This window comes from Ascaphus truei, chromosome 15, assembly GCF_040206685.1.
Source record: "Ascaphus truei isolate aAscTru1 chromosome 15, aAscTru1.hap1, whole genome shotgun sequence".
Lineage (NCBI taxonomy): Eukaryota > Metazoa > Chordata > Amphibia > Anura > Ascaphidae > Ascaphus > Ascaphus truei.
The window spans coordinates 3,011,522-3,036,604 of NC_134497.1; the positions used below are offsets into that span (position 1 = coordinate 3,011,522).

At 47.3% G+C, this 25,083-nt stretch overlaps 1 protein-coding gene across 4 annotated transcripts in view; it reads left to right on the forward strand.

Moving 5' to 3' along the window:
• Nucleotides 1–25,083, forward strand: part of ZMYND8 (zinc finger MYND-type containing 8) — a 40,542-nt gene that overhangs the window by 12,720 nt on the left and 2,739 nt on the right. The window contains exons 6-19 of one of the 4 annotated variants that reach the window (XR_012788152.1): nucleotides 5,163–5,240; nucleotides 8,645–8,760; nucleotides 10,226–10,707; nucleotides 11,368–11,505; nucleotides 12,662–12,814; nucleotides 13,074–13,595; nucleotides 14,551–14,928; nucleotides 16,218–16,402; nucleotides 16,890–16,970; nucleotides 18,726–18,804; nucleotides 20,057–20,296; nucleotides 21,181–21,329; nucleotides 21,668–21,733; nucleotides 22,564–22,653. Coding sequence is in view for 3 of the 4 variants with exons in the window: in XM_075571288.1 (XP_075427403.1) it covers nucleotides 5,163–5,240; nucleotides 8,645–8,760; nucleotides 10,226–10,707; nucleotides 11,368–11,505; nucleotides 12,662–12,814; nucleotides 13,074–13,595; nucleotides 14,551–14,928; nucleotides 16,218–16,402; nucleotides 16,890–16,970; nucleotides 18,726–18,804; nucleotides 20,057–20,296; nucleotides 21,181–21,329; nucleotides 22,564–22,653 (2,691 nt within the window). In the remaining variant the exon portion in view is untranslated. Of the gene's footprint in view, nucleotides 1–5,162; nucleotides 5,241–8,644; nucleotides 8,761–10,225; nucleotides 10,708–11,367; nucleotides 11,506–12,661; nucleotides 12,815–13,073; nucleotides 13,596–14,550; nucleotides 14,929–16,217; nucleotides 16,403–16,889; nucleotides 16,971–18,725; nucleotides 18,805–20,056; nucleotides 20,297–21,180; nucleotides 21,330–21,667; nucleotides 21,734–22,563; nucleotides 22,654–25,083 lie in introns of those variants that run through there. The other 3 variants (XM_075571289.1, XM_075571288.1, XM_075571290.1) reach the window with 3 other exon arrangements.

The following is a 25,083-nucleotide window of genomic DNA, read 5'->3' on the forward strand; positions in this document are numbered from 1 at the left end:
CAGTACCACAAGCTTTCCAACCTCTCAGAGTCCGTCATCATGTAATCCCAGTACCACACGCTTTCCAACCTCTCAGGTTCCTTTACAGTGTAACCCCAGTACCACAAGCTTTCCAACCTCTCAGGGTCCTTCATCGTATAACCCCAGAACCACAAGCTTTCCAACCTCTCAGGGTTTCTTGGAAAGCTTGTGGTACTGGGGTTACACGATGAAGGACCCTGAGAGGTTGGAAAGCTTGTGGTAATGGGGATACATGATGAAGGACCCTGAGAGGTTGGAAAGCATGTGGTTCTGGGGTTATACGATGAAGGACCCTGAGAGTTTGGAAAGCATGTGGTACTGGGGTTACATGATGACAGACCCTGAGAGGTTGGAAAGCTTGTGGTACTGGGGTTAGACGATGGACCCTGAGAGGTTGGAAAGCTTCTGGTACTGGGGTTACACTGTAAAGGAACCTGAGAGGTTGGAAAGCGTGTGGTACTGGGATTACATGATGACGGACTCTGAGAGGTTGGAAAGCTTGTGGTACTGGGGTTACACAATGAAGAACCCTGAGAGGTTGGAAAGCTGCTGGTACTGGGGTTACACGATGACAGACCCTGAGAGGTTGGAAAGCTTGTGGTACTGGGGTTACACTGTGAAGGAACCTGAGAGGTTGGAAAGCTTGTGGTACTGGGGTTACACTGTGAAGGAACCTGAGAGGTTGGAAAGCTTGTGGTACTGGGGTTATACTGTGAAGGAACCTGAGAGGTTGGAAAGCTTGTGGTACTGGGATTACATGATGACGGACCCTGAGAGGTTGGAAAGCTTGTGGTACTGGGGTTACACGATGACGGGCCCTGAGAGGTTGGAAAGCTTGTGGTACTGGGGTTACACGATGACGGGCCCTGAGAGGTTGGAAAGCTTGTGGTACTGGGGTTATACGATGACGGACCCTGAGAGGTTGGATAGCTTGTGGTACTGGGGTTACATGATGAAGGACCCTGAGAGGTTGGAAAGCTTGTGGTACTGGGGTTACACGATGGACCCTGAGAGATTGGAAAGCTTGTGGTACTGGGGTTACATGATGACGGACCCTGAGAGGTTGGAAAGCTTGTGGTACTGGGGTTACATGATGAAGGACCCTGACAGGTTGGAAAGCGTGTGGCACTGGGGTTACACGATAAAGGACCCTGAGAGGTTGGAAAGCTTGTGGTACTGGGGTTACACGATGACGGACCCTGAGAGGTTGGAAAGCTTGTGGTACTGTGGTTACATGATGACGGACCCTGAGAGGTTGGAAAGCTTGTGGTACGGGGATAACACGATGAAGGACCCCAAGAGGTTGGAAAGCTGGTGGTACTGGCGTTACATGATGACGGACCCTGAGAGGTTGGAAAGCTTGTTGTACTGGGGTTACACGATGAAGGACCCCAAGAGGTTGGAAAGCTGGTGGTACTGGGGTTGCACGATGACGGACCCTGAGACGTTGGAAATCTTGTGGTACTGGGGTTACACGATGAAGACCCCAAGAGGTTGGAAAGCTGGTGGTACTGGCGTTACACGATGAAGGACCCTGAGATGTTGGAAAGCTTGTGGTACTGGGGTTACACGATGACGGAACCTGAGAGGTTGGAAAGCTTGTGGTACTGGGGTTACACGATGACGGACCCTGAGAGGTTGGAAAGCTTGTGGTACTGGGGTTACACGATGACGGACCCTGAGAGATTGGAAAGCGTGTGGTACTGGGGTTACACGATGAAGGACACTGAGAGGTTGGAAAGCTTGTGGTACTGGGGTTACACGATGAAGGACACTGAGAGGTTGGAAAGCTTGTGGTACTGGGGTTACACGATGACGGACCCTGAGAGGTTGGAAAGCTTGTGGTACTGGGGTTACACGATGACGGATCCTGAGAGGTTGGAAAGCTTGTGGTACTGGGTTTACACGATGACGGACCCTGAAGTTGGAAAGCTTGTGGTACTGGGGTTACACGATGACGGACCCTGAGAGGTTGGAAAGCTTGTTGTACTAGGGTTACACGATGATGGACCCTGAGAGGTTGGAAAGCTTGTGGTACGGGGGTTACACGATGAAGGACCCCAAGAGGTTGGAAAGCTGGTGGTACTGGCGTTACATGATGACGGACCCTGAGAGGTTGGAAAGCTTGTTGTACTGGGGTTACACGATGAAGGACCCCAAGAGGTTGGAAAGCTGGTGGTACTGGGGTTGCACGATGGCGGACCCTGAGACGTTGGAAATCTTGTGGTACTGGGGTTACACGATGAAGACCCCAAGAGGTTGGAAAGCTGGTGGTACTGGCATTACACGATGAAGGACCCTGAGATGTTGGAAAGCTTGTGGTACTGGGGTTACACGATGACGGACCCTGAGAGGTTGGAAAGCTTGTGGTACTGGGGTTACATGATGAAGGACCCTGAGAGGTTGGAAAGCTTGTGGTACTTGGGTTACACGATGATGGACCCTGAGAGGTTGGAAAGCTGGTGGTACTGGGGTTACACGGTGACGGACCCTGAGAGGTTGGAAAGCTTGTGGTACTGGGGTTACACGATGACGGAACCCGAGAGGTTGGAAAGCTTGTGGTACTGGGGTTACACGATGACGGACCCTGAGAGGTTGGAAAGCTTGTGGTACTTGGGTTACACGATGATGGACCCTGAGAGGTTGGAAAGCTGGTGGTACTGGCGTTACACGATGAAGGACCCTGAGATGTTGGAAAGCTTGTGGTACTGGGGTTACACGATGACGGACCCTGAGAGGTTGGAAAGCTTGTGGTACTGGGGTTACACGGTGACGGACCCTGAGAGGTTGGAAAGCTTGTGGTACTGGGGTTACACGATGACGGAACCCGAGAGGTTGGAAAGCTTGTGGTACTGGGGTTACACGATGACGGAACCCGAGAGGTTGGAAAGCTTGTGGTACTGGGGTTACACGATGAAGGACCCCGAGAGGTTTAGTAAGCTTGTTACATATCAACTACTTGTTGGTCCAATAAAAAGACCATACCCCCAACTCATTCTCCCTCCTTTGTTACTACATGGAAGATAGGACAAACATGGCTACACTGCCTTCTGTGGTTACCTCCTAGTAATTGTCATTAAATTCTATGGAAACTCTGCAATAACTGCATGTATTATGTTATCTGGGGGAACAGAGAAACTTGCTACATCTGTACACACATTGAGCATTGCAGCGGAGTACCGTGGAACATGCAGAGTGGAACATGCAGAGTGGAACATGCAGAGTGGAACATGCAGAGTGGAACATGCAGAGTGGAACATGCAGAGTGGAACATGCAGAGTGGAACATGCCTGTATCTGCTCCCATTTTGCTTCACAATTGTCCTGACAAAGGTCCATATTTACTAAGCATTTAATCAGCTGGGAAACACCTTACAGCACATTGAAGCGATCAGACTGGAGGGGGTCTCGTGGCAGAAGTCTTGCTTGTTAAAGGAGTAATACCCTCTACAAATACTGTTAATCCAGAACATATACATGTTCCTGCTTTCTTTTCTCTCCACCTATTCAATCTGCGATTTATTTGGCAATAACGATGTGTGTGTGTATATATATATACACCAGGGGTCTCAAACTCAGTCTTCAAGGGCCACCAACAGGCCAGGTTTTATGGATATCCCTGCCACACTGGCACCCACTGGCACACACGCATGCGCACACAGGCACACACGCACACACACTCTGGCACACAGGCACGCACGCACAAACTGGCACGTACTGGCACACACGCATGCGCACACAGGCACACACGCACACACACTCTGGCACACAGGCACGCACGCACGTACTGGCACACACTGGCACGTGCACACACTCTGGCACACAGGCACGCACGCACAAACTGGCACGTACTGGCACACAGGCACGCACGCACAAACTGGCACGTACTGGCACACAGGCACGTACACACTGGCACGCGCACACAGGCACGCACACACCGTATATTGGATTCTGTGATTGAAACTTCTCACTGTAAGGCTGAGTCCATGGTGACTCCAGCCGTGCGGAGGCGCGCTGAGGCTGAGGGAAAGCGGGTGCTTTCCCTGGCCTTAGTTCGCGCGCCCTCCGGGGGCATCGGGGGCGGGGCAGTGACATCACGGAGCTGGCGAACCGCTCACATGACCGGCCCTGCGCTCACATGATCGCCAAAACTAAAATTGGATTGTTGGCTACGCTTCCGCACACCTGCGGAAGCGTGCGCGAGCCCCTGCTAAAGCTGCTCTCATTGCGGCTGCAGGGACTCATTGCCGAGCAGCAGCGCGGGGCGCTGACCATGCCCGCGGCCTAAGATAGATGTAGTTCCAGCTGTCACCACTAGCAGGCGCAGTGTGTAATGCAGATTTCTTATCCTTCCATTATCACAACTCAATGAAAGCTTTTTATGCATTTTGACCCCAAACACTGTTTTTCATGTTGGTCCTACACAGGCCGCTATGGAGCTTTGAATGCGCTACCTAATCTCAGTGTAAGAAGCAGCAGACCCTATTAGCATTTCTGTAATGGCAAACGCTGAAGGGATACCTGCTGACATTGGTGCAGATCCCCTGCGCCCCCTGCTGTTCAGCTATAGGAACGTCATAGTTATCCATGCACAGAACATGTGACATTCTATGAACGGTTCTTTCTGGAAGGTTCCCTAACCTCTGATGAAGGGCGTTGCATCTCAATCCCGCGCTAACTGCTATTGGCTTTAATTTAACGCGGGATCGAGCAGCGATGCTCTCTGCCAAAGCGTTGTGAATCCCGGCTAGGAATGTAATGCAAACCAGTGGGGAACGTGACTTATTTACGTTACAAATAATAATATGCCGTGTTTTCCGGTCCCATTGTCCCCTCTGTTGCGTTATGTTGCGATATTCTGCACAAATGAAATCCTAAGGAAACTTTGATATTGTGTGTAATGACTGGGTACGTTGTGTTATCTCGGGGAGCAGGGGCACACCCTACATCTGTCATTGTAAGGGTTTTAGAAGAATCCCCTCCTGTTTCTTCTGAATCCTCTACCAATGCTCTACTCACGTGCGCACACGGACAACGAAAAACGTCCTCAAAAATGTATCGCTATAGGGAGTTCCGAAAACCAGCATTTCTTATTTTAAGAAGTCACAAATTAGTAAATCTTTTCTTCTTGTTTTTTCGCAGATGAATGAAATTGAAGTCTGTCCAGAATGTTACTTAGCTGCTTGCCAAAAAAGAGACAATTGGTTTTGTGAGCCTTGTGTAAGTGTTCGTCGTCCTGCACAAAGGAATATATACACATTGTATCTAGTTTCATTGACATCTGCATGTTATTCAGTTAACAGTCTGACATACACTGTCGTAGTAAGCTCAAAACCCAATACAGGCGGTCCTCGCTTTTCCGACGGAATGCGTCACGCAAATCGCCGTCGGTTAACGGACCGCCGGATTGCGGGTCCCAGGTTAATCGGCGGCGGTGACCGTCGGATAAGTGGGTCCGGCATCGGAAACCGGGACGTCGGTAAGCGAGGACCGCCTGTATATGTTTGAAGATATATTTATTTTAGTGTCATTTGGAGTGCTATTGGGTTTATGACAAAAGACAAAAAGGCCCCGATACGGCATCCAACAGGACAAATGATTCAGTACATTAATATGTATTTTATCTATATTCTCTCCTCATAAATATGAGGCGCTTAGTTCAATACTTTGTATGCCTATAACCCCATTTCAGCAGGTCCTTCACAACCAATATCATACTGTCTTATGTATCTCTTCCACCGCATAGGAAGCGGAAACCACTGCTGCAGCGCACAGCATGGGGTGCGTGACATGCATGCAGTGCCTAAAGGGTTAAAATGTAAGACGCACTCTATGTGCTAGGTATGCGCTACAGAGCCGTTCTAACCGGTTATTAACCACAAGTACAATAATAAGTATAGTGAAAAAAACACCCTGGCGAGGGTGCAGGTGTAACATTTTTGGCCACCGTATTAAACTGAATGCCCCATATTTCTGAAGAAAGAATGCAGATGAAATGCATAGTAATGTACTGAATAACTTGCCATGTTTGTCACATTGGGCCCTTTCTGTCTCTTGTGTCATTCAATTAACCCTTTGCTTGGCTAACTTTCTTTAGAACTCACAATCCTTGTTTTGTTTCATCTCCCGCATTTTAGAACAAGGCTGCTAAATGTGTGTGTGGGTGTGTATATACATGTACACACACACACACACACACACACACACACACACACACACACACACACACACACACACACACACACACACACACACACACACACACATTTAGCAGCCTTGTTCTCTCTCTCTCTCTCTCTCTCTCTCTCTCTCTCTCTCATAAAACGTGCATCCAAAAAAATACACAAAGTATTATACACAGTATATGTAATATAGAATGACAGACGCACTAGAAACGGGCCATTTTTTTTTGTGGCAGATCGTCCAGTTCCGTTGGTCCGCGGATTTCAGCGGATCGTCCGTTTCCGTTGGTCCGCGGATTTCAGCGGATCGTCCGTTTCCGTTGGTCCGCGGATTTCAGCGGATCGTCCGTTTCCGTTGGTCCGCGGATTTCAGCGGATCGTCCGTTTCCGTTGGTCCGCGGATTTCAGCGGATCGTCCGTTTCCGTTGGTCCGCGGATTTCAGCGGATCGTCCGTTTCCGTTGGTCCGCGGATTTCAGCGGATCGTCCGTTTCCGTTGGTCCGCGGATTTCAGCGGATCGTCCGTTTCCGTTGGTCCGCGGATTTCAGCGGATCGTCCGTTTCCGTTGGTCCGCGGATTTCAGCGGATCGTCCGTTTCCGTTGGTCCGCGGATTTCAGCGGATCGTCCGTTTCCGTTGGTCCGCGGATTTCAGCGGATTGTCCGTTTCCGTTGGTCCGCGGATTTCAGCGGATCAATCTTAAGAAGGGTGATTTGGCGGAATTTGTATTACTCTTACCAGAGGATTCCGCGGCCCGTGGCTGCATTTGGTTGGTTTTAATTGGTGCAGATTCATCAAAAACGCTATTGGATACAACGCGTGGCCGGATTTCTGGAATCTAATCTACAGACTCAGCAATCGGTTCTGAAGAAACGGCCAATTTATTGCTGAAACCACGGATTGGATCCAATGGCGGTTTTTGATGAATCCGGATTAAAACCGGCCAAATCCGTCCTCTGATTTTACACCATGAAAAGATTTTTGGGGGGAAATGTGAGAAAATCCGGGAAGCAGATTTGGGCGGGTTCGCCGATCTGTAGGTAGGACCCCCAAATAGCAGGACCCCCCAAATAGCAAAAATAGAAAAAAATCAGAGATGGCTGCACGAGGTCACAAAGGAACCCGCCAGTCCTAATGACTATAACATGTAATCAGGGTCCGCAGCACTCAGAGGGGGAATCCCGCAGCACTCAGAGGGGAAATCCCGCAGCACTCAGAGGGGGAATCCCGCAGCACTCAGGGGGGAAATCCCGCAGCACTCAGAGGGGAAATCCCGCAGCACTCAGAGGGGGAATCCCGCAGCACTCAGAGGGGAAATCCCGCAGCACTCAGGGGGGAAATCCCGCAGCACTCAGAGGGGGAATCCCGCAGCACTCAGAGGGGGAATCCCGCAGCACTCAGAGGGAGAATCCCGCAGCACTCAGAGGGGGAATCCCGCAGCACTCAGAGGGGGAATCCCGCAGCACTCAGAGGGGAAATCCCGCAGCACTCAGGGGGGAAATCCCGCAGCACTCAGAGGGGGAATCCCGCAGCACTCAGAGGGGGAATCCCGCAGCACTCAGAGGGAGAATCCCGCAGCACTCAGAGGGGAAATCCCGCAGCACTCAGAGGGGGAATCCCGCAGCACTCAGAGGGGAAATCCCGCAGCACTCAGGGGGGAAATCCCGCAGCACTCAGGGGGGAAATCCCGCAGCACTCAGGGGGGAAATCCCGCAGCACTCAGAGGGGAAATCCCGCAGCACTCAGAGGGGAAATCCCTCAGCACTCAGAGGGGAAATCCCGCAGCACTCAGGGGGGAAATCCCGCAGCACTCAGAGGGGAAATCCCGCAGCACTCAGAGGGGAAATCCCTCAGCACTCAGAGGGGAAATCCCGCAGCACTCAGGGGGGAAATCCCGCAGCACTCAGAGGGGAAATCCCGCAGCACTCAGAGGGGAAATCACAAAGAAGAAAAATACTGACAACGACCAAATTTAATCCGAAAAATAATCAATAAAAACAAAACACTCATAAAGAAAAAACACGTTAAACCAATGGCGCAACCAATCGTCTGGAACAAATGACATGCGTGAGATCGCGCACGCATCCACAAACTAACCATGGCGGGAAAAAAGGACGAAAGACGTGAACTCAAAAATAGCAAAAAAAATAAAAGAAACTGAAAACATAATGTGTACACAGAATTGGCAGAAAAATCTACTACCAGGGGTTAAATACTAACTATCAATGAGTCTGAATATCCCTGCAACCGCAGTAATGCTTTAGATGATCGAACACCCTATTAATGCCTCGCGATGTGGGCGGGACCGCCAGGGAATCCAGTCTCTGGGCGCACGCTCTGCTAAGCGGGTAATATCCCGTCCTGAGACCCGAAGCGGAAGTTACTGTGTTGTCCATGTTTGTGCTGTATGACATGCCGCCTCACGTCTGCTTCTTCCCTTTAGAGCACTCCGCACCCTTTGGTCTGGGCGAAACTAAAAGGGTTTCCTTTCTGGCCGGCAAAAGCCCTGAGAGATAAAGATGGTCAGGTTGATGCTCGATTCTTTGGACAGCACGACAGGTGGGTACTTGCCGTGATTTCATGCCGGACAATATAACCAAACCCTATGTTAAGGAGTTAAGTGTAATAAAGTAATATACAAGATCTGTATAATAATCACACTATTTGTGCTATAACACTGATTATTAACGAAGACAAAATTGGTTTAATATACCTAAGAAAAATCATACGAGGCTGGTACTTAAAATACATAACAATAATTGGGTTTGACAAGGTTTTTGATTGGCTGCAGATAATCACTGTATCACATTTCCAGGGATACACTACCCAATATTTCTTATCAAAGGAAACTTGGTCGCACTGTAAATAATTCTGGCAGGATTGTCCAGCCTCTGTTTGTTTGGGCAGGGCTCCAAAATTAACATCACTACTTCCCAAGAAGTGACTACAAGATAGTTAGGGCCACAGCTTCTTGCCTCGTCGACAAGATAAAGAACGCGAAACAGTTGCAATAAAAATTAAAAAAGCAATAAGATTAGACTTTTGGTGGTTCTTTTTTGTTATGAGAAAGGTGTCGCTTTGGTATAATATCTGAATGACTAGCGAAAATATCGGACAGAGGATGGCTGATCTGTCACCTTCACCAAATAGATTTGATGACCCACATGCGTTTACCATGGCTAATCTTTCGGATTGTTTTCCTGAATTTGTCTTCTTCAAATCCATGTTGCGCTAAAACAGGAGCGGCCAACTCCAGTCCTCAAGGTCCACCAACAGGTAAGGTTTGAAGGCTGTCTTTGCTTCAGCACAGGTGGTTCAATCAGTGGCTCAGTCTTTGACTGACCTTAAAACCTGACCTGTGGGTTGACCTTGAGGACTGGAGTTGGCCACCCTTGCGCTAAGATCTACCAAGTTTTTAATTTGTTATCCAATTTGGTGAAGCTGATGGTATATAAGGAGTATTAGGGGACATTAAAAGTAAGCTTTTTGATTTCCAAGAAATATTGTTCCTAAATATTCTTTCTTCAGTTGTAAAAGTATATTTGAGGAGTTGGTTGTCTTATTATTTATCATACATAGAGATCCATAGACGACATCTAAACATTCTTTAGATGATCTACTTTTATCACGAGCTTTACCAAATGAGTGTCAACAGAAGTACAGTTGCGCATCTGTTCCTTAGAACATTCTTTGCTGGGTGTGTTTACAATATATTGTATTATTGTTCAGTGCACGATGGCAGGGATCTAATGTTAAGACGCATGGGTTTTTATTAGTATAGTTACAAAAAATAAGATAACTACTAAAGAATAAATGTAAAGCAATAGTTTATTACAAGAAAAAAAGACACATGAGATTTGCATTATACTTATTCACATAATTCAATCAGTGTGTTTGATCCTGCCCAAAAGGGTTAATCTGTCCCTTTTTTTGGTCGTTTTGTCGCTGTTGCTACTTTTGGAGACCATGGTTGAACGGCTAAAAGTTGCATTCAAAGATATATATTGTTTTTTTTTCTATGCAGGGCCTGGGTTCCAATGAATAATTGCTACCTCATGTCCAAAGAAATCCCCTTTTCGGTAAAAAAGACTAAAAGTATCTTTAACAGTGCAATGCAGGAGATGGAAGTATACGTAGAGAACATTCGCAAGAGGTTCGGGGTGTTTAACTACGCTCCTTTCCGGACACCTTATACTCCTAACAACCAATACCAAATGCTATTGGACACTGGGAACCCAAGTGCGGGCACCGTGAAGATCGAGAAGCACGAAAAAATCAAGCTGAACTTTGACATGACCGCTTCCCCGAAGATTTTGATGAGCAAACCGATGTTGAACAGCGGTGGCGGCCGGAGGATTTCTTTGACCGATATGCCCCGGTCGCCAATGAGTACAAACTCGTCTGTTCACACCGGGTCAGATGTGGAGCAAGAAGCCGATAAGAAAGCAGCGTCCAGTCACTTCAGCGCAAGTGAGGAATCAATGGACTTTATCGATAAGAGTACAGGTAAGGTGAAACGGGAAGTATTGTCCTAGAGGTGCATTATTACTAGTGGGAGACACTGCCCGAGAATGAATATGCTGCCATATAAAGACATTCGGAGTATGCACTTTTTCTACTTTGGGTACGTAGACCCAAGAAGCATTATGAAGACTTTCCCGAAAAACTGACTACCAACCTAATGGCGTTTAAACGCCCCCGGAAACCACCCGTAAGACCCCCTATTTTCTGGAAATACTCTCTCATTGAGTCCTACAATGTGTTTGAGATTAATGGAAACGGACAACGTACAAAATAAACATTTCAGACATAGGGCTTAATAATATATTTGCCGTTCATTCCACAGACTTCAGTTGTGATGTTCGGTTAGTAACGCCCTGAAAGGCCACTTTGCTGGATGTAGAATTACCTCCAGAGTATCACTTCAGTTTAGTTGGAGGCTGTATGGGGTTTTATATAATGGCCACTCCAATGCTTTATTGACATTGCAGCGGTGTTGCAGCCACAGACATCATTAACAGATAATATATATAAATATATGGGCTATATATATGGTCCCCAAAGTTCATTAAGGGTTGCATAGAATCGCAATCAGTTATGTACTGATGGAGAAAGTGAACACATTGGATAGCTGCCTCGTTGTAATTGAAACTTGCTCTTTTGCAGCCTCTCCTGCATCAACAAAAACAGGCCATGGGGGAAGTCTGTCCGGCAGTCCCAAACCTTTCTCTCCCCAATCAACACCCGTGTCTTCTAAGCAAGAGCACATTTCTACCACTGGGAGCATCTTGAACCTGAATCTTGGTTAGTTCGACAACACAAGAAAAAGCTTCTTTACTCCTTGTGGGGTTAGACGGAGGTTATCCTAATAACCAGTGTTCAACAAACCTATACATTTGCACGCCCCGGGCGAGTGGATTTAACATTGTGGTGAGCTCCTATTGGCCCAAGCAGCACACGTGTGGTACTAGGTGACGAGTAGATTTTTTTGTTCGGCGAGTAGATTTTTTGGTGATTTGTCGACCACTGCTAATAATGAGATGTCGGCATCCCGAAAGCGACGTCCTACCTACGTTTACTACGTAACCCACTAAAACACGTCGCATGTTCTCGGATGTATTCTGATGGCAATACGTTGAGTAAACTAAACAATGATAACATCCTCCTTCCACTATGGATGTAATGCCAATAAATTAAGAATTCGGACTGATTATTAGTCTGGTCTATGAGGGAAAGAAAGCAGGATATAGAGTGTAACATTCTCTGATCAGTGTTGCATTTTCACCTCCTGTTTATATTTCAGTTCACTGCTAACAAACCATTTCTTTACTTATATACTCATTTGATGTGGATTATTATTATTTTTTTAAAATGAGTGTTACTTAGTTTTTGTAAAATCGTCTAGTGTGCATTTATGCTGCAATACACCCTGACGAAGGCACCTTGCAGGACCAAAACGTTGGCGAATTCGCCATGTAATAGATTTGCTGGTGTTCTGCGACAAAAGGAGTGTTGGACGATGCTCCGATGTGCACAATATGATGGACCGGGATGTACAGCACATTCCCGTCATTCAGATCAGCACCTGCACGTAATTCATGCTGATTTAAGGCCTACGTTCCGAGGGTCACCTGCAGCTGATTTAAGGCCTACGTTCAGAGGGTCTCCTGCAGCTGATTTAAGGCCTACGTTCAGAGGGTCACCTGCAGCTGATTTAAGGCCTACGTTCAGAGGGTCACCTGCAGCTGATTTAAGGCCTACGTTCAGAGGGTCACCTGCAGCTGATTTAAGGCCTACGTTCAGAGGGTCACCTGCAGCTGATTTAAGGCCTACGTTCAGAGGGTCACCTGCAGCTGATTTAAGGCCTACGTTCAGAGGGTCACCTGCATTTGCATCGTTCGTTTGTTCATGACGACGGCTCGAACCAACTGAAAATGTTCCTGTCTCTTCCGTTTCTCAGATCGCACCAAGGCTGAGATGGATTTGAAGGAGCTCAGCGAATCCGTTCTGCAGCAGTCTACGCCTACTCCACTTATTTCACCAAAGAGACAGATCCGCAGCAGGTTTCAGCTTAATCTGGACAAGACAATCGAGAGTTGCAAAGCCCAATTAGGTATGTCTGCCTTAGTTCGTGCTCTAATGAAACATAGAAATTAATAATGGAGGGAAGGACTGTATGGAAGCACAGGGGTAGGCAACTGCTGTCCTCAAGGGCCACCAAACAGGTTCAGTTTTCAGGATATCGCTGCTTCTGCACAGGTGGCTCAATTGGTGGCTCAGTCAATGAGTGGCTCTTGAGGACTGGAGTTGGCCGCCCCTGATGTAGTGTATCCAAAAATCTTCTTTCTCACTTCTAATATTGTCAAATTCAGGCATCAATGAGATTTCCGAGGACGCCTACGCAGCCGTGGAACACAGCGATTCTGAGGAATCTGAGAAAACCGACACAAGCGACAGCGAGTACGTGAGCGACGAGGACCAGAAACCGAAGACCGACCACGAAGAGGACAAGGAGAGCGTGAAGGTCGAGAAGGAATCCTCCTCTTCGTCCTCGGCGTCCTCTGTAAAAAAGAAAACCAAGCCGCCGGTCCCGGCGGAAGCTAAGGATGAAGCCAAGAGCGCACCCTCCGCGGTGGAGAAAGGGGACGTCCCGGCCAAAGAGAAGCCGACCACAGACGTCGACAAGGACGTTTCGGACAAGGGCAAAGCGTTGCCACACCCCGCGAAAGAAAAACTGAAGGGGAAAGATGACGGGGAGTCCTCGACGGTTCACCTGGGCTTGGACTCCGATTCCGAAAGTGAATTGGTTATTGATTTAGGGGAGGACCACTCCGTACGCGATGGACGGAAAACCAAGAAGGAACCCAAAGAAGCCCCCGCCAAACATCAAGACAGTAGGTTTTGTTATATGCAGTAGTTACCGATTTTGCTTGAAATCCCAAGCAATGATTTTATTACTAACGTCCCAGCATCATTTACATTGGGTATTGGATTATTCGGCAATCTGCAATAGTTCTGATCAAGGCACTATCACATTGACTTCCACATGAGATTCCTTGCACTGGTTCTCTGAGCATCACTATCGCAGTTTGCCGAATCACCTCCCGCAGTTATTATTATGATGATGATGATGATGTGCATCGCATAAACCGTCACACACAAGGGAGGACAAACATGCACAAACTGACACAAAGAGGCAATGAGGGCCGGGATCCTAAGAGCTTACAGTCTAGAGCAGGGGTGCGCAAACTTTGCTGTCCCCCCATCCTCGCACCCCCCTCCCACCACCCCCTTTACCCTTTCTGCGGCGTTATCTGACCGCACGGCGTCAGCCGGCGGAGACAAAGTAAGGGACATACAGAGGCCAATGTTGTGGGGAAGAGCGCGGGGCCGCTGTAAGTGCCGCCCACCCCGGAAAGTTTCGCGCCCCCAGTCTGCGCACCCCTGGTCTAGAGCATTGGTGCTCAACTCCAGTCCTTTTAAGACCCCCAGATAGGTCATGTTTTAAGGATATCCCTGCTTCAGCACATTTGGCTTAGTCAAAATGACTGAGTCACCTGTGCTGAAGCAGGGATATCCTTCAAACCTTACCGTCGGTGGCCCTTGAGGACCGGAGTTGGCCGCCCCTGCTGTAGGGGATGTCATCGTATTCAGGGAACATCATGTCATTAGTGCTCTTTTTGGGTAGGGGGCTGATCGTGACCACGGGATTGATCACATGGCCATGATGCCAGAAGACGAGCAAAACTCTGGTGCCACCGGGCTTTCTGCACAGAAAAATGTTACGGGGGGCCCCGGTCATGCTTTGTACTAATATATAATGAAACCATTTCCTATTGACTGTTAAAGGTGCAGGTAAAGCCGCAGCCGTATCCACCACGAGCAGCCAGCCACCGCCGGACACTCCCATTCTGACCCGGTCGGCCGCCCAAGCTGCTCCAATAGTGGGTGTAACCGTGACCACCACCATGGTGGCAGCAGCTGCTGCATCCACGCCGGCCGCAGCCACGGGCAGCCCCGTGAAGAAGCAAAGGCCCCTGCTCCCCAAGGAAACGGTTCCTGCCGTGCAGAGAGTGGTGTGGAATTCGTCAACTAAATTCCAGACCTCGTCCCAGAAATGGCACATGCAGAAAGTGCAGCGGCAGCAGCAGCAGCAGCAGCCCCCGGCAGCACCGTCGTCCCAGTCCCCGCAAGGGACGAGATATCAGACCCGACAGGCTGTTAAAGGTATTACTGAGCACTGCTATATCCTGGTGGGTATCGGACTAGATGAGAGAGAAAGCTGCAGCATGGGGAAGGTTTCAGCACCGTTCATTTGAAATAAAAAAATATATATATATTAAACTAACAAACGCCACCCCAAGAATAATGTATACATAAGTGTACTTTATTCTAATTACTCACCCTAACTTTGCAAATATTCATTCATGTCTAGCTTTGTTGTGTGAGATGTACATGGTGGGACCTGGGTTAGCGCTGGGTATTCGGGGGTTTGTGCATTGGGTTCTTTCACTTCACTGACACTGAATGACATGTTTAATGCAGCGGTAGCCATTGTTTTGGTGTTTTGGCTAAGCTAACTATTAAACAAAATGATGTTTATTTTTCCCATTTATCTATGCATGTATTTATATAGCGCCATCCATGTACATAGCGCGTCACGGCAGTAACACACGGGACGTAACACTATAACACATACTGGGAATTAGCGCTTGAGAAATAAAAGTAACATTAGGAAAAGGAGTCCCTGCCCTGAAGAGCTTACACTCTTTGCAAATCACATGATAAGCCTCTCTCTTTAAAGGCTTCATTGTAAAAGTGGCCTAAGCAGATATCTCCGCAGAATGGAGAAAATCCCCCCCGTAGAAAGTATAAAACCACTGGTCATTGGATGGAACGTTTGTCCATGGGACGAGGGTCATTGGATGGAACGCTTCCCCTGTGACGAGGGTCATTGGATGGAACGCTTCCCCTGTGATGAGGGTCATTGGATGGAACGCTTCCCCTGTGACGAGGGTCATTGGATGGAACGCTTCCCCTGTGATGAGGGTCATTGGATGGAACGCTTCCCCTGTGACGAGGGTCATTGGATGGAACGCTTCCCCTGTGATGAGGGTCATTGGATGGAACGCTTCCCCTGTGACGAGGGTCATTGGATGGAACGCTTCCCCTGTGATGAGGGTCATTGGAGGGAACGCTTCCCCTGTGACGAGGGTCATTGGATGGAACGTTTGTCCATGGGACGAGGGTCATTGGATGGAACGTTTGTCCATGGGACGAGGGTCATTGGATGGAACGTTTGTCCATGGGACGAGGGTCATTGGATGGAACGTTTGTCCATGGGACGAGGGTCATTGGAGGGAACGCTTCCCCTGTGGCGAGGGTCATTGGAGGGAACGCTTCCCCTGTGGCGAGGGTCATTGGAGGGAACGCTTCCCCTGTGGCGAGGGTCATTGGAGGGAACGCTTCCCCTGTGGCGAGCCGCTGTGTAACTGCCGTGTGTTCTGTGCTTTCAGCAGTGCAGCAGAAGGAAGTTACACAGACCACTTCTACATCAACTATAACTCTAGTTACCAGCGCCCCACCAGTGGCTGTGGTCGCCAGTCCAGGACCTCCAGTAACTACTTCAATTAGTACAGACTTGCCCATAGCGACCGCGTCTGCCGACGTCGCTGCCGACATCGCAAAGTACACAAGCAAAGTAAGTATGCTACATGGGAAAAGCTTGGACACACACTGATTAACACATCCTATTGTCATGTATGTCTCAGTAACTACTTCCTTAACGTCTTGTATTCCAAATCAATTGCAACATTGTCTGCTGTCCTAAATAATGCTGATACAACCCACATAGCTGTATTGTACTGTGACCAGGCCCAGGAGAGGGTATTAACTCCACCCAGGGGTCAGAGGGGGCCCAGCCAGGCTGTGGAGAGAGATGGGCCCAGCCATCTTTTGGGTATCGGACGGACCCCCCAGAGCTGCTGGGCCCGTGACACACGTTTGCAATTGTATCTGCACATTGGTAACCCTTCCCTAAATGTGCATCAAACATGTATCATTTCCATTTGTTATGACCAGTAATTCACTGCTCTGCAATGCAATGCTATATCTCTAGCATGGAAATCATTCGCTTCACAATGAATAAATATCCTAACGCTTCTCTCTCTGCAAATCTTTGTTGCCAGATGATGGATGCGATCAAAGGAACAATGACAGAGATCTATAATGACCTGTCTAAAAACTCTACCGGCAGCACCATAGCTGAGGTACGTGCAGTGACCCGCATCCATCTCGCCCTGCGCGGGACTGGATTTTCACAAACCCTGCTAAGAAAAGGGTCCCGTTGAGAGTTCGGATTCCCGTAAAACGTTGCAGAACTCCATGATGTAATGGGAACAAATGGCCACTTTCTGTCATTTTCTATTAATCTCTTGGACGTGGCAGGGTTAGCTGCTCCCTGGCACTTTCTGGAAGTCCCACAACGTGGACGTGTGCATCCAGATTGAATTCCACCAGTTTAGTAACTCTCATTATACTGGTAAAGAAGGATGGGGGGCCGTGCTGGTCCTATCTTCCATGTAGTAACAAAGGAGGGAGAGGGAGTTGTGGGTATAATCCCTTTTATTGGACCATAAAGTATTGGATACATTACATGCTTTCCAACCTCTCAGGGTCCATCACCGTGTATCCCCATTACCACAAGCTTTCCAACCTCTCAGGGTCCTTCATCGTGTAACCCCAGTACCACAAGCTTTCCAACCTCTCAGGGTCCGTCATCATGTAACCCCAGTACCACAAGCTTTCCAACCTCTCAGGGCCCTTCACAGTGTAACCCCAATACCACAAGCTTTCCAACCTCTCAGGGTCCGTCATCATGTAACCCCAGTACCACAAGCTTTCTAACCTCTCCGGGTCCGTCATCGTGTAACCCCAGTACCACAAGCTTTCTAACCTCTCAGGGTCCGTCATCGTGTAACCCCAGTACCACAAGCTTTCCAACCTCTCAGGGTTCGTCATCGTGTAACCCCAGTACCACAAGCTTTCCAACCTCTCAGGGTCCGTCATCATGTAACCCCAGTACCACAAGCTTTCCAACCTCTCAGGGTCCGTCATCATGTAACCCCAGTACCACAAGCTTTCCAACCTCTCAGGGCCCTTCACAGTGTAACCCCAGTACCACAAGCTTTCCAACCTCTCAGGGTCCGTCATCGTGTAACCCCAGTACCACAAGCTTTCCAACCTCTCAGGGTCCGTCACCGTGTAACCCCAGTACCACAAGCTTTCCAACCTCTCAGGGTCCGTCATCATGTAACCCCACTACCACAAGCTTTCCAACCTCTCAGGGTCCATCACCGTGTAACCCCAGTACCACACGCTTTCCATCCTCTCGGCGTCCTTCATCGGGTATGGCAGAAATACAGAAACACAATGTTATATACCCATCATACTGGCTAATTCTTTGTGGTCTGTTCAGTAAGCTCGGTATGGTTAACACCATAATAGTGTTTGGGGACCAATAACTATGTACTATCCACTTTAGAGTTTAGTCGAAGCTTCTTTATCAGGGCTAGCTGAAAATGGATCGTTTCTATCCTTTCTCCCTGATAAACGTCCCCCACCATAATGCATTGCATTCCCAGAGGCCTCTGTGCTTACTTCCCTTTATCCTGTAAATGCTCACCCTATAAGAAGGATTACAGATAAATGCGGGAAACGGTTATAATGGTCCTTCTCTTAGAAAAGATATTATTATAAGATTGTATGTTAAAAGATTTACTATTTACAGCTCCGGTAGGCGGGCGGGGTCTGTTTCCCGTTCTCCTGGAGCCGGACTGTGCTATTTGTCACTCTGCTGACCATCTGGTTCCCGCGATACTTACAGTTTTAGTTGCCTGAGTTTTCCTGCCCTTTGGGGAAATGTAACTCGCCCCCTGAATCTGCCCCAGGACCCCTGAGCTCTGGTAACACTGGATCAGTACACTTAATTTCTTGCATTTTCTTTGTTTCGCTCCTTCTTATAGATTCGGCGCTTGCGAATTGAAATAGAAAAGCTGCAGTGGCTACATCAGCAAGAACTGTCCGAAATGAAGCACAACCTGGGTAAGGAGAATGCTTTGCCGTTCCGTAAGCTGCTGGCGCTGATCAGGGCGCTAACGGCCGTGACATCGTATTAACGTCGATGTGAGTTTCCATGCGATAACGCCACAATCGGCACTATTGCAGTTAAATGAATAAACCCTGACGTGTTTATTTGCTGAGATATAGAAGAGGGTGTTTTCTGCGTCTCAGCCTTTCAGTCGAAGACTGAGCCACTGATTGAGCCATCTGTGCTGAAGCAGGGATATCCATAAAACCTGGCCTGTTGGTGGCCTTTGAGGACTGCGTTTTGAGACCCGTGCTATAAGGGTTTAAAGAGGCAATGCAAGCTAGCGAATTATTATATATATATCTTTTTTTCAGGGTTCACATAATGGCGGAGTTTCAAAGCTTCCGCGCCCTGTGGGCCAATAGGAAACCATGACATCATCAGGTGCGGCTTTCTATTGCCCCGTGTGACGCGGGAGCTTTAAACGTTGCCATGATAAGAGCCCCCCCTTTGGACGTATGTATCTCGGGAGGCAGGGGGTCCCCAGAGCGGAAATGAATGGGGTTCTGCTTCAGCCCGGTGTTAAGAAATAAAAAATAAATAAATAAATGGCTCCTTTAACTCAGATAGTGTCTCGCCCCCTGAGCATGCCCTGCTCTTATAATAATAATAATCATTTTCTTAAGCTCTGGCTTCGGAAGTTCCCATGGAAATGTTTGCACTGCTCTGGGGAAAGCTGCATTTTAACCTCCCAAACACTTTCATATTTAAGACACAAATCTCCTGAATAAAAGCATCAAATAAAATAAAAACGGCGTTGAAAAGGGCTCGAAAATATCTTGTAAAGAAAGATATTCTAAATACACACATGTACACACACACACTCGTACACACACACACTCGTACACACACACACACACACACACACACACACACACACACACTCGTACACACACACACACACACACACACACACACACACACACACACACACACACACACACACACACACACACACACACACACACACACACACGTACACACACACACACACACACACACACACACACACACACACTCGTGTACATACACACTCGTGCACACACTCGTTCACTCGTGCACACGTACACACTCACACTTACACACGCACGCTTACACACGCACGCAAGCACACACTCGCGCGCACACACACACTCACAGATTTATACATACACACTCGAACAATAAAAGGTGTTCACTAACTTGGGGTAACGTCTTTTTGTTCAGAACTTACCATGGCCGAGATGAGGCAAAGTCTGGAGCAGGAAAGGGACCGGCTGATAGCGGAGGTAAAGAAGCAGACCGAGCTGGAGAAGCAGGCGGCCGTGGACGAGACCAAGAAGAAGCAGTGGTGCGCCAACTGCAAAAAGGAGGCCATCTTTTATTGCTGCTGGAATACCAGCTACTGCGACTACCCGTGCCAGCAAGCGCACTGGCCAGAGCACATGAAATCCTGCACGCAATCAGGTGTGTGTGATCGTACCCGGGAGGGAGTGTGCCGTAGTCATTGGGGTAGGATTAGCGCACGCGTGTGCTCCCATGTAAAGCATTTGCACGTGGCATTTTTAGTGCATTAGTGAATTAATCCAGCTCTAAAGTGCAGTTCCCCTACAAAAAAATACAACATGGCACTGATGCCAATCTTATTCATTCGGCTTTAAACCGGACTTATTTAGAGATTTTTTTCCCCTATCTGCAGTATAGTGTCCACATGGCGCCACCTCCTGCGCTGTATTGGCACTTGTTCCACCCCAAAAGGCAGCGCAGGGCTGTTTTCCATGGAGACTTCAAAGAGACCTATCACAGAAACAGCAGTATCCTGAGTTTCTCTTTTTGATGCTTTTGGGTTCTTTTTGCTGCAATGTCATCAGTAGAAACGTGCGTTTTTCTGCTCACAAGTCTGTGAAACAGGCGGCGTTCACCAAAATTCACCGGATTGAGAATTGTGCGTGTGAAATATATCCATTTTGCCAGTGAAATAATAATCAGTAACCGAACTTCTCAAGTCATTAGCAGATTATGTTGCGTTTCTATTGGTAATTCTTGTGTGTGTATATATTTATATATCAGAATAAATGAGTTGGACTATCCACGGCTATTTTCTGCTATATATATATATATATATATATATATATATATATATATATATATTTTAAAGAAATTAGTCAATATAAAAATGTTATTGCCGGGAAACCTCGTGATTCCGCTCCCCCGTCCATCCCGGAGAAATGAAATGTTTGCGCGGGGGGAATCGGGGTTTTCAGAATGGCGGTGTGTTATTTGCAGACGGTTTTTCCATTTCTGTTTCCAAACACGAAATGACATTTTCCATTTTCTATGCGATTTTGCAGCCACCGCCACACAGCAAGAAGCCGACCCCGAGCTTGGCGCGGATAAATCGGCACAGCCTACATCCGGTGTCCAACCGCAGCCAACCGAAGCAGCCACCACACCGAAAGACAAAGAGAGTGCAGTAGACAAGAGCAAAGAGAGTGTCACTGTACGTATCACCGGCCGTTAGCGTGCGAGACTAACACGTGTCTGTCTGCAGGTCGGGGCGAGCCTCTTGCTTGCAGACATCTTTTAATTGCATTCATGCTATATACCCGCAGGGCAGGAAACCTATATTATATACGGCTTTGTCTTGTCTTCGGTGTTGAACATTTGCCTTCGTTCAGTGGATAAGACTCCCGTTATGTTTGAGTACTTTACATATAGTGGTGGGAAGTGGCAGAACTCAGGGTTCCTTTTAAAGCTTTATTATATTTCTCGACTTAAATAACACAGATTACCTTTGCAAGGTGCTTCAATTGTTTCCCCCCTTCTGTTTTCTTCTAGAAATGACCTTTAATTTTCAGTTTTCATCCCAGTAACATGCTCAGCCCTGTCAGATTCAACAAACATGTGTGTAACTATTCAGACTGACCTTACAATGTTTTTGTTCTTCATGTCTATTTCTGAGAAGCTTTACTGTACCTTCTGTCTTTGTCTCTTTCTTGGGTATTTATAGAACAGTAACGAGCTTCTAAGGGAAGCATTTTGGGTTGTGCATCTGTGACGTTGTGTTGTCATTCTCAGGAAATGGTTACTGTCAAAATAACAAAACTACTTCTGAATTATGACAAACATTTAAAATGACGCAGGAATTGTTACAATGATGCAGTGTATTCACTGCTTCTCCTAGGGGTGCAGGTAACTAGAACTGCCCCTTCAATGTTCAGGCTGCAACTTCTTCCCATATATTTTACCCTTTATGGCAGGGCTGGGCAACTCCAGTCCTCAAGGACCACCAACAGGTTAGGTTTTCAGGATATCCCTGCTTCAGCACAAATGGCTCAGTCGAAGAGCCTGCTTCAGTTCAGATGTTTCAATCAGTGGCTCAGTCGTTGACTGAACCACTGATTGAGCCACCTGTGCTGAAGCAGGAATACTTGTTGGTGGCCCTTGAGGACTGAAGTCGTCCACCCCTGCACTACCCAAAACAATAGGGCCCTCCACAAAGGGTCAGCCACGTACAGGTTGTTGGCTTGTTTATCATGCCCCATGTTCCAGTAGTGGAACCTAAACTTTTATAAACCATACATGATGCATGTGAGCGATTAGTGCCCTGCCCCTCCCCTCCGCCCCTCCGCCTCTCCACCCCGCTCCTCCGCCCCGCCCCACATGCTAACACTAGTCTGGCATTTAGTGCTGATGGAATAATAATTCCATGGTTACCTGTGCTGTCTCTGCAGATAGCAACAGGTGTGACAAGCAACCAACCTATAAAACTGGTCCAGGTGCCGCAGACCGCCACCTATATCCCAAGCACTCAGCCCACAATTGTAAGTACCACCATTGTAATGCCGTCTGCCATTAATGTTGTTGAATTTGAGTAGCGTAGCTGCGCATCAGTGTCTCCTTGCCGCGTTGCTTTTATCGGTATGATTTGCCGGTGGCGGGGGAACGTTCCCTGCTTTGCTGTCCCCTCGCTCTCATTCTCAGAAGCTTCATATCATTACTGGCTGCGGCAGCAAATAAATAACAGTCTGAGGGTTTCTTTCCCCGGGTGCAAATGGTTTGTGTCCCACATGCGCAAAATGTTACATACTGGTGTAATAGTTATGGGTCATGGTTGGAAACTAGATAGATATCTATATATACGTGTGTGTGTGTATGGCATATACACACATATACACACACACATATATACATACACACACATGCATACACACACACACACACACACATATACACACATATATGCACACATACATGCACACATACACACCTATATATACACACACACACACACACATGTATACATATACACATGCACACACATATACACACACAGATACATACATACACATACGCACGAATACACACATACATACATACACGCATACACATACACACACATACATATACACATGTACACATATACATACATACACACATACAGATATACACACACACAGATACATATATACATACATATACACACACACAGATACATATATACATACATACACGCATACACATACACACGCATACACATACACACACATACATATACACATGTACACATATACATACATACACACATACAGATATACACACACACACACATGCATACACACACATATATACGCACATACATGCACATACACACCTACATATACACACACCTACATATACACACATACACACACCTACATATCAAAAAAAGCCGACACACCAAATGGTACAATAAATGTCTTTCCTAGCTCAACCTCTCGGCTTCCCAATGGAGCCTTCTCCCAGAGCTGGGAAGCCGAGACGTAGAGCTGGGAAAGACACGTTTATTGCAGCATTTAGTGTACCGGCTTTTTGTAACTTTCTGTACAGTTTAGTACGTTAGCAGAAGCACCCGCTCCATCCCAAAAAAAAGAAAGTCAGGCACACACAATATGTATTTTTATGAGCGAGTGTAACATGAGACTTCATCAACAACTAACACTTGTGAAATAGTCATGCCGTGGAAAATACGCGCTGTTAATAAGCGTTTAATTCAACTTAATGCTGCTGAAAAAAAGATATATCTTCTGAGGTTACCGTTAGACTGCACTGGGCTGTGGGGAGAGCTTCATTTTAACCTCTTAATATTTCAACCGCGTATATCTCCTGATTGGAGCATCCAAATGTAAAAATAAACAGGGGTTGGAAAGCACACAAAGAACTCTATTAGAGCAAATAAAAATACAGTTGAAATAAGACATTCAGCGCTCGTGCTGCAGATGTAAAGTTTGCTGGAAGCGCTAATCCCCTTGCAGCATGTATGTGGAGCGTCTCCCCAACTGACTCCTAAAGCAAGGTGACCCCGGAACGGGGGACAGCTTGTAATGACAAGAAAAAAACGCACACAATGCGCACCAGGGATTAAAATGAGGTAGAACATATTTATTAAAATCAAAGATAACTGAGGGGATCCAGCCCCACCTCAGTACACATACACACTAGATCCGGGTAAATATAACAAAAATACCCACACACAGAATGGGATGTATCTACTTAGACTAGATCTAAACACAGTATAACAAAAAATAAATAAAAAGACAAAAATGTTCAAAATAAAGGATACATGGACCCTCCTACTGTCTCTGTACGTTCTCCCTACCTACCAATTAGACTGTAAGCTCCTCGGGGCAGGGACTCCTCTTCCTTAATGTTACTTTTATGTGATCTGATCTGTTATTTATATTATCTGTTATTTATTTTATTACCCCATGTATTACTACTGTGAAGCGCTATGTACATTAATGGCGCTATATAAATAAAGATATACAATACAATACAATACCCAGATATATGCTAATAATAAAGCTGAACAACTGCCCGAGTCTGAAGGGGGGAGATGGGAACTTACACTGAGGGGCCGAGCGGGTCCCGCTGGCAAGCGTACAAGGGTTCGCACCACGCCACCGCAGCGATGTAACCACCGCAGGGGGGAGGAGAGGGGGGGGGGGGTTGGAAAGCACACGAAGAACTCTATTAGAGCAAATAAAAATACACGTAAAAAAAAGGCAATGGTCACAGACTTCTGCTTTAAAATAGTACACAAAATGTAGTAAAGAAACGTGCCGTTCTCGGCAGAGCGTAGGGGATATATATGGATCCACTGTCTTATATCAGGCACCTCGACCATGTCAGGTTGCAAGAGGAAGTGTCTGGTTTCTACACACAATCTGGGATTTAATACGTTTTAAGTCACACGAGATCACTTAGTTGAACTA